At 38.6% G+C, this 12,771-nt stretch overlaps 1 protein-coding gene across 4 annotated transcripts in view; it reads right to left on the bottom strand.

Moving 5' to 3' along the window:
• LOC130920030 (trafficking kinesin-binding protein 1-like) overlaps positions 1-12,363 on the bottom strand; it is a 49,221-nt gene extending 36,858 nt beyond the window's left edge. For 2 of the 4 annotated variants that reach the window (XM_057842827.1, XM_057842825.1), the window contains exon 1: positions 3,406-12,176. In XM_057842827.1, coding sequence (XP_057698810.1) covers positions 3,406-3,592 — 187 coding nt within the window. In that variant the 5' untranslated portion in view covers positions 3,593-12,176. Of the gene's footprint in view, positions 1-3,405; positions 12,177-12,220 lie in introns of those variants that run through there. The other 2 variants (XM_057842824.1, XM_057842826.1) reach the window with 2 other exon arrangements.
• Between the last annotated feature and the right edge of the window lie 408 nt (positions 12,364-12,771).

The raw sequence follows: 12,771 nt of genomic DNA, 5'->3' as shown, positions 1-12,771 counted from the left end.
GTTTAAAAAAAAAAAAAAAACTTTTAAAAATTATTCACTCGCATACTTTAAACTTTTAAACAAATTACGTCACGATGAAAAAATTGGCGTCTGTAAAAAAGTCACGGATATCTACCTCATAACTATTGCTTAATAGTATTTTTTCGTTACTGTTGCATTTTCCCCAATATTTAAGATGATAAATATTTGATCCAAACAAAGAAAAATTGAAAAACAAAGTTTAAAAGGGTAAATATATGAAAAACAAAATCTCGACCACTCCTTGTTGTCTGCGATTTCTGAATGGCGACCCTTGTTATATCACCATGTTTCACCTATAAAATTACAAAAAAATCCGGCTGTGGCCATTCACAGATGTGTCTTGACACTCGGTGATACAGGCTACATGGAGTTTTTGGATCGAAACAAGGTAAGTACGCGATAATATCTCGTTAAAATCGTGGCGTCTTTAATTCTGGCTCCAGTTAAGGTTAGGGTTTTACTGTTTAATTTTTTTTTTTTTTTTTTTTTTTTTTTTTTTTTTTTTTATGTTCTCCTGTTCAACATTTTTCTTCCCAAAGAAAATTGAGATTTTAAGTTTTCCAATGATGTATCACACATGAATATCGGACAATTTTGAAATTTGGCCAAATGGGGGGTCTCAGAGTGGAACTTCAAGTCACCTGAGTGTTTTCCGCCATATATATATATATATATATATATATATACACTCACCGGCCATTTTATTAGGTACACCTGTCCAACTGCTCGTTAACACTTAATTTCTGATTAGCCAATCACATGGCGGCAACTCAGTGCATTTAGGCATGTAGACATGGTTTAAGACAATCGCCTGCAGTTCAAACCGAGCATCAGTATGGGGAAGAAAGGTGATTTGAGTGACTTTGAACGTGGCATGTTTGTTGGTGCCAGAAGGGCTGGTCTGAGTATTTCAGAAACTACTGATCTACTGGGATTTTCATGCACAACCATCTCTAGGGTTTACAGAGAATGGTCCAAAAAAGAAAAAATATCCAGTGAGCGGCATTTATGTGGGCGGAAATGCCTTGTTGATGCCAGAGTTCAGAGGAGAATGGTCAGACTGGTTCGAGATGATAGATAGGCAACAGTGACTCAAATAACCACCCGTTACAACCAAGATAGGCAGAAGAGCATCTCTGAACGCACAGTACATCGAACTTTGAGGCAGATGGGCTACAGCAGCAGAAGACCACGCCGGGTGCCACTCCTTTCAGCTAAGAACAGGAAACTGAGGCTACAATTTGCACAAGCTCATCCAAATTGGACAATAGAAGATTGGAAAAACGTTGCCTGGTCTGATGAGTCTCGATTTCTGCTGCGACATTCGGATGGTAGGGTCAGAATTTGGCGTCAACAACATGAAACCATGGATCCATCCTGCCTTGTATCAACGGTTCAGGCTGGTGGTGGTGTAATGGTGTGGGGAATATTTTATTGGCACTCTTTGGGCCCCTTGGTACCAATTGAGCATCGTTAAAACGCCACAGCCTACCTGAGTATTGTTTCTGACCATGTCCATCTCTTTATGACCACAATGTACCCAACTTTTCAGCAGGATAATGCCCCATGTCATAAAGCTGGAATCATCTCAGACTGGTTTCTTGAACATGACAATGAGTTCACTGTACTCAAATGGCCTCCACAGTCACCAGATCTCAATCCAATAGAGCATCTTTGGGATGTGGTGGAACGGGAGATTCGCATCATGGATGTGCAGCCGACAGATCTGCACCAACTGTGTGATGCCATCATGTCAATATGGACCAAACTCTCTGAGGAATGCTTCCAGTACCTTGTTGAATCTATGCCACGAAGAACTGAGGCAGTTCTGAGGGCAAAAGGAGGTCCAACCCGTTACTAGCATGGTGTACCTAATAAATGGCCGGTGAGTATATATATCTACACATTGTTTTATATTTAATATATTACAATATATAATGTATAAATTAATATACTGTTCAACCAATACAAATTACTTGGGTTTATATATATATATATATATATATATATATATATATATATATATGGGGGGGGGGGGTCTGCAATTCACCCATGTAGGCATTCATATTGGCTTTTAAAACAGGACCTAAGTTCTAATTTCTCACCATTAACATGTAAAGAACTGATGAAACAATAAAAATCCTTGAATCCTTGAATTTGTCAATCCGTATTTATTGCCAAAATTTTGAATTTAGCATCCACACCGTGCAGGACAGCTAAAAGGAATCAATTTGGGGGGTGCTAATTTAGGACAGCTACATAAAGCAATAGCCTAATACAGTATTGTTCTCCTCAGGAAGAGCATTGCTGACTTAGAAGATACTTATGACGTCGGGATGCAAGGATCAGACTGGCAAGGATAAACTCAGATTAAGATTCACATTGTTCCACTCCCTATTGTCGTCTGTTGAAGGAATGTGAAATCTTGCCAAGGCATTATTAAATAAGTTTCTGAACTTGAGCGTTTTTTAATAAGAGTCCAAAGTCTCTAAACTGGTAAATGTACTAAAACATGTATCAGAGAAATGTATAATCATTGTCTTGTTTTGTGAAGGGCCAATGACGCAGTGTTGAGATGTTGACGCCAGAAATATGCTGATTTAGAGAAGCAGTCACACAGAGGGTAAATAGAGGGGACGCGCCACTAATGTTACTGCTGCTTATAAATGAGCAGCTGACATTAGATAATCATTTTAATTCCGCAACTGAGCCATATTCAACAGTTTAGGTTCAATTGGTTGTAACTTTAAATGACAATTGCTTTCAATGTCCATTCAATGAGATTGTCATCACTGGATGAGAATCTAGGGCAGCAGCACACATGAATTGCCCACGCTGCGGTTCATTCAAATTCTAGCGTAAGTGGGGTCCTGCTTCATTATTTTATTCAGTCAAGTTAATTTGAGACAAACCTCATTTAACCCCAGCTCAAATAATCACAAAAAGTCTATAGAATAAAATTCATATCATTAAAAATACAAATCATATCATTATTATGAGAAAATAATTAATTTAAATATTTTTAGAGCAATGACCTTCACGTAAAGAATAAAGCCTGATATTTTGTGGATAAAGAACATGTACAGCATAGCTATGGTATGCAGAGAAACATTCAATGACCTTCACTGGAAAATTTTCATCTGTATACAAAGGCATTTTTAGCAAAGTCCTGAAAACGATTCTTTTGCAACTGTTAACTGTTGCGGACCCTAAAATACATGACATCCCAGCTTGCACTCTGGAGCACACGCTGCAAATAATTAAAGCTCTTAGATAACAGAAACCTCAGCAGCCAGCAAATTAACTCTGCTGAACAGGCTCCAAACATCTTAAGTGCCTCCTCCAAAAAATCACTAATCAACATTCCATCATATCTCATCTCACCTTGTTTGACCTCCCGGCAAAGGTTGTTATTATTGTTGTTGTTATTGTTGTTGTTGCTGTTATGGCATGCTTTGTCCTCTAGCAAAATACCAACAGTATTCCCTTCTTCTTCCTCCTCCTCAGATGCAGAGGAGCTCCATACTTCCATGGTAACCACAGAAAAACTACACTCAGTCTTGCCGTCCATCAGTCAAATTGTCCTGATTCTACTGTTGGTTCCCTATGCACACTGGCCGTGTCCCCAGCATCATGCTGCCGCCTCGTGTGTATGGTAAAAACAAGATCCCCTTCCCTCTGAGGGAGTATACACCTGTGTTTGTTGGTGGCAAAGACTCAGAGCTTCTTGTGCTAATGCGTAATCTGTCAGTCTGTAAGGCCCATCTGTCGTCATTCCTGCTTACGTTCACCTGGCCACGTTGGAATAGCGGGTAAGGAGGGACGGGAGAAAGTAGAGGAGGGGTCATGGATGAAGCAAGGTCTTATTCACAAGAAAGAAAAGCCCTGTCAATCCCACTGGCGTAATCACCTTCTTAAAAGATTTGCGTCATCTCTTATCATGGCTCAAAATTCTACAAACCGGAAATGCTAGTGCATTCATCACGATGCAGCATTAAGCCCATCCACCCCTGCAACACTAGATGGTAGGTTCCACCAATGTCAATGGCTGCTCTGATTCTCCAAACAGACGTAATGCCAGCATGATAGAGAGAGAGGGTACTATGTCAAATTGGTGCAAAGAAAGCCACACCCACTAATTTTGCATTGAACTGATGGACACAGAAGGAATGAAATCTGTTCATATTTTGATTGTAGTGAGAGGAAATGTTTTGTATGAAACGTTTTTGTATTGTCTTAATCCATACAAAAAATTGTGTGTTATAACTATAATTTATGATCAAAATTGAGATTAACTAATATGAAAAGAAACATAACTTCAAGATGCGCACAAGTAAAGCAATGAAATGTTTACTTTAAATACAATGAAATATAAAAACAGCAGCTACAAATGCACTTCTTGCACCCTAGAGGTTCTAAACAACAACAACTAAAAACAACCTTTTTTTGATGACACTTATTAATTCACAAAAACATTTTGGAACACTTAAATTCTTTATTGAAGTACAAATAAACACGTAAATAACAATAAATCACAACTAAACAATAAGGTCAAATGCTGATAGCACTAACTACTGCATAACTAGTGCAAAAGAATGGAATGTAAACAGATTCAGAACACTGACTTCGCCTTTCCAACATTATTCAAAACAAAAAAAATATCTAGCATTTATATTATAGTATACTACTACATAAAATAGTATAATAGTAATTATTCATTGCTAATCAGGTTTTTCATAAAGGGTGTAATTTAAAGCTATTTTTAGTGTGAAAGCTGAATTCTGAAGTATGTGGGATTAACTCCAGATATCGTTATTTATATGACGAACATGATGTGCTTCAATTTTGAAATGTTCCCCGGAAGTACGTTCACTAAACTGCTAACCGTTACACTCCGCAAAAAAAAAAAACACTTTGTCATTGCATGTGGTGTCAGTAATAGATTTTTTCTTTCTTTCATTTTTTCATTTGCAAATGCGGTTTACCAGCGATTTTTCATGTTTGAAATGTCAACTTTTAACCGCAAGTTTGCGGGAGATTGACAATGTTTTATAGCAGGCTAAAGTGGTTAGTAGGTTGTCTTTTTTCCGCCATTCGCCTCAATGTAGCAAAGCTAACATTTACAAAGTTTAATATAGATGCGTTTCCTTATTTTGTTTGTCTGAACTTTATTTCTACAGCGTTTTGATGACCAATTAACATCTGCCTGTTTAATGTATGTGTTCTGTATGATAGTTTTTTTTCTTCGGCTACAATTTTCCCCTCCTTTCTTCTTGGTTTGCTGTAGTGGCTTTCAATATAATGGAAGGAACCAAGAGACAACTAGTACTACTACTACTACTCTTTGAGAGACATGCATATGGTAATAAAGGTAAAGGTAATAGTCGGGAAACTTTCATGTTTGTTCAGGAACAACTTCAATTTTTCTGACTTTCCATTAGAGGCTTGCACAGTCTTGGTAGGCCTCGAAACCATTTGCCACCTGACGAAATTTACCCTGTCTGTCCTTGACCCTTATAGTTGCAAACCCAGAGACTGCAGATTTTTAAATATTAATCACCTCATTCATTTTTCACACATATAAGTGAATCCTCCATGTCAAAAGTGTCACGCAATACTCTGTAGAATGTTTTAATGTCACAAATCTTCCAAAATGTTTGACGGTAAGAGTTGTTGAATACTGTATTTTTCGGACTATAAGTCACACCTGAGTATAAGTCGCACCAGCTATCAAATGTCCAACGAAGAGGAAAAAAACATATAAGTAGCACTGGAGTAGAAGTCGCATTTTGGGGGGAAATTTACTTGATAAAATCCAACACATAAAACAGAAATGTCATTTTGAAACGCAATTTAAATTAAAAATACAATAGAAACCAACATGCTGAATAAGTGTACAGTATGATAATGTTACATGATGCATGAACAATGAAATGCGAATGTGGCCGGTATGTTAACGTAACATAGCTGTTGAGAGTTATTCAGATAACTATAGCATAAAGAACAGGCTAACAAGTTTACCAAACCATCAGTGTCACTCCAAAACACCAAAATAACATATGAAATGATATAATAATGTGTTAATAATTTCACACATAAGCCGCTCCAGAGTATCAGTCACACCCCCAGGCAAACTATGAAAAAAACACTTATAGTCCGAAGAATACGGTAAGTCTCACTCAGTATGAGATAAATATAAATTAAACAATATGATGTTTATGTGCTTTGGAGTTTCCATTGTAAAGCCTGTACTGATCTTTCACTGTAAATATGGAAACTATCAACTGCAAAGCATTAAAACCCGGTTTGGAAAAAGTCCCCAACATTGATCCAAAATGAGGAATTGGACACTCATTTAAAAGAACAATCTTCCCAAAATGTTACTTGTTTTATTTTCAAAATAATCATATTACATCTTTTGAATTTTAAAGTCTGACCGTAAATAACATGAACTGGGATAATCCCAATTTCCAGCCATTTTTGTTATACATGTGGGAAAAAATGAAGGCATTTATTTGATGAAATATAGTAATCTTATTCAGCGTTCATCCTAAAGGTTGACAGTGTTGAAGATATAACAGAGGGTTCCAATGAAACTAAACAACACCATATGTTAACTGAGAGAGCCAAACACTTCCAGTTAAAAGGTTAGTCTGTCCTGCTCTACATAGGAGCATGTGTCTTGGCATCCCCAACGTACAAACTAACTAGCATTATGAGGACGTAGCCACATAAGCTCATGAGTTTCTATCCTTCAAAGGGTCAACAAGCGTTTCAAGATGGTGGCACCTACTGCTCTGGATTTTTGCTTTGTTTATTTTTTTGCCAAAATAAATACCAAAGAGGGCTACAAGTACCTTTTGGATGTCAATGTATTAAAATGAAAGGAGCACTCTGAGAGAACAGGCTTCTGCCTATGCACCCAAATTCAAAGCATTGCCTTATTTGGTAGAGTGGGCACTCTGCCCTTGCCCTCATGCCCCAAAATGTCATCACTCCCTCTCTTCTGATTTTATCAGCTACCCTGCAAATTTGAGTTAAATAGGCTAATGCGTAATCAAGATATTGCGACCTCTATTACCTTTGACCTCATTACCCCAAAATTGAATCACCTTTTCCGTTTCATATTAAAAGAGAAGTGCTGGGACTAGCCATGTGCCAATTACCGGTTTCAAGGTATACAATGATATGCAAACGTCAAGGTTTCAAAACAGCAAAAATTTTCCATCATACCGTCCCTAAGGTGTTAGGTATTTTTTATGTCCCAAAAATGCAGGGGGAAATCCCTCGCAGCTGCAAGGCTCAACCCTGCCCCACTGGATGTTGCTCAGTGTCAGTGAGTCAGCTGTGCTAAACGATGGCTGGAGGAGGTGAAACTCCAAAACCTTTTTCCCCGCATCAAAGAAAACGAAACTGCCGGTATGGGAATAGTTCGCCGACAGAAAAGTTGCAGACAGCCGCGGCTTGGAGGAGGAGAGGTAACCGACATGTAAAACATGTTTGCGGAAGATGGGCTGCCGAGGAGGCAATACCTCCAATAGGATTTCGCATTTATACAAAATTAAAGGTTAGTAGACACTGTCATTAAAGTTTCCCGACCAGCTACGAGAGTTAAGTCCAGTGTGTTTAGTTTGTCTAACGGTGGTAGAACGTGGTGTCTTATTCTCTGGCAACTGTCTGTGTTGAGAAAGAGCGTATGTGTATAATGTAAACATGATACAAGTCATACACACATGCTTTTTATTGCCTGGCTCTGCCAGACTATTCTCCCTGTATTTTTCAAACACTGAGAGCATAGTCTGGGAACCAGCCCATTAATGGCCTCTCGAGCAGGTACAAAATCAATCGACAAATCAGATTCGTTTATTTGCGTGACGTGTTCTTAATGAGCAACGTCACTCTTGCGCGTCGAAAGTCGTCTCTACAACAACACAGATGGTGAACGGGAGAGCCGAGAATATGTTCCAATCCACGGTAAAATCCGTTTTAAATTACCAGAAACACGTCGACACGAGTCATTGACAACAGTCTGTCTCGCGCTAGCCATGTTGAATAAACTCCGCTCTCTTCGTATGTTTACTTCCGCGCGCAAGTCCCTCGTCCTTCCCTCGTCATTTTACTAACGTCACGTCTGCCCGTCGCTGATTGGTCCGCTCCGCTGTCTGTCTGTTTGCTGTGGCTTGCTCTGCCCTGGAAATTGTATCCACATGAATGGTGGCCAGACTCAATAGCTGGAACAGCGGTGAGTCTGGTGTACCAAGCAATGCTTTTTATGGAAAATAATTATTTTTGTTCTGTTGGTAATAATAGCTAAATTACTGCGTTTATTTTAATTTTATTTCGATTTTTTTTTTCAACTTAACATTATACGTATGTTCCATTTGCTAATATGCTTTGAAAAATGACAATCCTGTTCAATTTTTAAACCCAGATATCTCAAAGTAACACATTTTAGAGCTGTAATTGCAATACTGTGATACCGTGAAACCGTGATATTTTGGCTTAAGGTTATCATACCAGCAGAATCTTATTCGGGCACATGGCTAGCTGGGACAATATGTCGGATGACATCACTAATACGGGAGCGGAAGGAAAGGGTGCTATTGAGAATGACACCCAGACTCTTAACCTGAGGGGATGGATCAGGGCTCCAGACTGCAACCAAATGGTCGCATTTTGCGACTAAAATTAGATGTAGTACGCTTTTATTTTTTATATACTCGCACATGTGCTACCAGTAACTTTGCAGGTTTTTTTTTTCGTTGTTGTTGTTGCTGCTGACAAACCATTTCACGATCAAATCCACTAGTTGGCAGTAATGTAACAAGCTGGTTTGCCAAGGGAAAATACAACAGAAGAAAAAGGTGGGGGTGGGCGATGTGTGCAGTGGGTTGTAATTGTGGTAGTGGGAAAACTTGACTGACTTGGGAACAATGGCAAAATGGACAATAAGTGACTACTTTCTTTCCAACAAACCCGCCGGCATTGTTTCAAAGGTGGCCGAATCAGGGACTTGACACACAGGAGGCGATGGCGAAATGCGAAAGTCATCGTGTTGACCTGAAAGCCAACACACGGGGCGCGATGCGACTGCAGCTTCAAGCGACAGCGACACGCACCGCCCTCTGCCTGTGCGTCAGTGCTCGTCTCTGATTAGCTTTTAATTTGGAGGACATTTTAAAATTTCAGGTCTTTTCTGAGCACCAACAACTTCTAATTCTGCTGATTTTTTATTTTTGTCCCAGAAATCCTGCCAAGAGGTATCATAAAGTATGTTCTGGTCGCACACTGCTAAATTTGATACGCTCCTTCATGTTGCCAAAGTGTGGCGTGTGGATGTCAATTTCTGGGTAACCCAGTGTCCTCGAAGGTGATTTGTCAATCAATAAATCCATTGCTGATTGCTTGTAGTGCCAGGTGACGGCAACAGAAATCGAACAAAATTTCCATGTCAACCAAATTTCTAAGCGATATACTGGTTGATGTCAAAACTGATAGAGAATATAATGTTGATTAATAAGTTTGCAATTTTATGCATTGATTATGATATTATTTACCGGTTAAATAGTGAAAATTTAGAGGAAAACTGCATGTCAATTTACAGTGTGTGCTACTGAATCTTTTGCTTGCGCCCGTAAAATTTTAAGTTAGGGGCCACTGTGCTCGTAGTATAAAATGTTATTCTGGAGGCTGTGGATAGATGGATACATTGTTGATGGAAATAGGGAGAAATTATTAAAATTTGTGAGCCTGAAGGGGGTGCCTCCAAGGAGGACTTCTGTTTTAAAGCTATTAAGTAGTAGAAAATTTGATGAGAGCCATTAAATAATTTCTTCTAACACTGAATGGATTTTTACTGGAGCAAGGTTAAAGGTGCTATGAAATGGTGGCTATGTCAAAAAATGAAAATGACTGCAATCCAAATGGTCTAAAAATCTAACCACAAAATCCCACGACAAAAAATACATACGAAAGCTCATCATTCCAATATAGAATCAATTCATTTTATACAGTACATGTCAACATGTCATCAATGTGTCAACATGGCCTCTTGACCTTTCTGTCTGCAGAGCTATAGTGGAAACTGTTGAGGAAGCCAAGTGACAGAAGGTTAATCAGCTTGGTGACATTTGTTGATCTGCGTGGTTCACTGAAGTGGCAATGTGTGGATGAGAGGACGTCAGCTAAAGCGTAATCTTTGTGAATTTTGGGTCATTGCAGACGCAAGACAAAAAGCATAGACATTTATCAACAGAATCAAGGGACATTTTGAGACATGAGACCGATAAATTATTAATTGAATTGGACCTTCTCCCTGTAATCATCATAGGAGGAATGTTAAGAACAGTGACGTGCGGTGAGGTTCATGGTTGGTGAGGCACTGACTCCTTTAGTGTCAGATTTCCAAATATATAAACCAAAAAGGGTAGCTTATTCAATTGGCTACTGGTTATTTCACATCTCATCAGCATTCTTCACAAAACACGCACACACGGTACATATTATCGATACGTAAAAGTAAGAAAATAACATGCATTTGCTCTACACCCTCAATGTGTTGGCCGTCGCAATTCTATAATTCATGCAACATAAATGAGAGTAAAGAGTGGTGTACAAAACCACAGAATTCAATTCTGACCTTTAGAATTAAACTAAACTAAATTAAATTAAACTTTTAATTCTGATACTTTAATCAATTTATTACAGATTGCTAAACAAAAAGTGTGAAAAGAAAAAGAAAACAAAGAATATTTTATTTAAGGCCAAAATTTAGTTTTTAAATATTGTATTGTATTTTTCTTAGTCTAAGCTCTTTTTTTTGTTTTTTTTATAAGATTGAAATGAAAACTGTTTGTGGTCTTGCGCCTGTCCTACACCACAAAAACCGCCATTACTTTGGAAGGGCATAGGTTTGGTCTCAACATTCATAGGGACGATATAACAGCATAACCTGCATGTAGGTACACTTTTTGCTGGGGACGGGACATTAAAAAGACCAAACAGATTGGATGAAGGGGGCAAAGGGCCACATTTCTCACGTATATGAACCTAATTAATTAATAGGCAAAATGATCAATGCAAAATAAATCCTTATCTACTGATAATAACTTTTACGTGCATTGGTTCAGATGATACACTGTTCGATTCAAACCTTTGTTTTCAAAAAATACTAAAACATTTTGAAAACTTCCTGAATAAATGTCTGGTTTTTATTAGCAAATATAAACATAATGAAAATAATTCACTTAATAATGGTAGGGTCAATTCTATCCTTACAACATGTGGAACTATTGAAAGATCTAAATTCTCTATATAACTGAACATTATATCATGCAAAAAAGGTAAGGTTGCTTAAAAGTTGGTGGGGACAATTTTAGCATCCTGAAAAGTTGGTAGTGTTATGTCCCTACCGTCCCTATACAAACCTACGCCCTTTTTGTAAAAGTCCTCCTTATTTTCCTTTACTTTAAAAAATCTCTCCGCCTCAATGGAGAGGATTGCTTCAATTAGATCGTTTTGTGTTCTATTTGACAAGCCAGACAACACAGTGGATGTGTCCAAATGTCTAGCTAACCTTTCATCTTTCTCAGCAAAACCGAGTTATCTTCTGTCCCGTAGTTTGAAGCAAACCTTTTAGCTCCGTTGTTGTGTTAATCGCGTCCACTTTTGACGGAAAGTCCAGTTTCACGTACACCCCCTTTCAGTGCGGCAGAGTACTATCTGCCGCAACCTGTGCCTTTTCACTGTGGTTTTATTTCCCATCAGCAAAACTAAATACTGTATGTCGCTAACAAACATTAAACTTTAAGGGTTAAGGACATTAGCCAGACTGTGGAAAATCAGGTCAAATAAACAAATATCTGGAAACATTATAATGGCGACATGCAGATGTACGGCAACCAGCACACTCCAATTCCATGTATCCACCCTGTTTGTTATGGATTGCGCATTCAGAGGTGAGGCTTTACTCGTTGCTGCCGCACCTCTCGTTTCATTTCTTTATTTGAACAGGAAATAGGCAAATTCAGCGATTTTGACTATAAAAAATGTTTGAAATGAGTCATACATAAAGAGCAATGGACAAATATTAATATAAATTTGATGCTATAATTATTTTTTGTCATGATGACAGGTGAGGCTCTGCCTCCCCTGCCTCCCCTGACCGCACGTCACTGGTTAAGAAGAAGAAAACACTCACAGAAGTACTTGAATGTCTCTTCAATTTGCTGGTGAGTGAGGCCAAGGACGACCTCTGGCTGCAGCAGAGGAGTGTGCAGCCAGTCGTCATTGTCATAGCCAAATACACAGTCTGCTCGGAGAGTGTAGTTTGGCTGACCCTCTGACAGGAGGCTCACTATCTCCAACTCTGGCAGATCTGCACAGAGGTCTGAGCAAAGGCAGTGTTTATGTTAGTGTGGATGTGTATATGCATTTTATAAATAGATAATAAAATGTAAAGGGGACATGTAATTACCAAAATCAAATCGTTAAAAAGAATTTTAAAAAATAAATAAACAGCACAAAATATCACAGGAATATCATTGATGTCTGTTATCCTGTATTCAATGTACTCATTTTGAAACATTTTTATCTTAACTACCTGTGAGAGTGGATGCATCGAAGTGAGTGGATTTCTCTCCCCTAGCTGTGACAAGCTGAATTGGTTGGGGGTCCACTTCCAGGACCCCCGGCAACTCCCCCCACGGCCCATGGAGGGAGACAGCTGAGTGGGAGTCCAGGTGGGCCTGT

Source organism: Corythoichthys intestinalis, chromosome 8 (genome assembly GCF_030265065.1).
Source record: "Corythoichthys intestinalis isolate RoL2023-P3 chromosome 8, ASM3026506v1, whole genome shotgun sequence".
In the NCBI taxonomy this organism is placed as follows: domain Eukaryota; kingdom Metazoa; phylum Chordata; class Actinopteri; order Syngnathiformes; family Syngnathidae; genus Corythoichthys; species Corythoichthys intestinalis.
The sequence above is the reverse complement of the archived record's forward strand: the minus strand, read 5'-3'. Positions and strand labels throughout refer to the sequence as shown.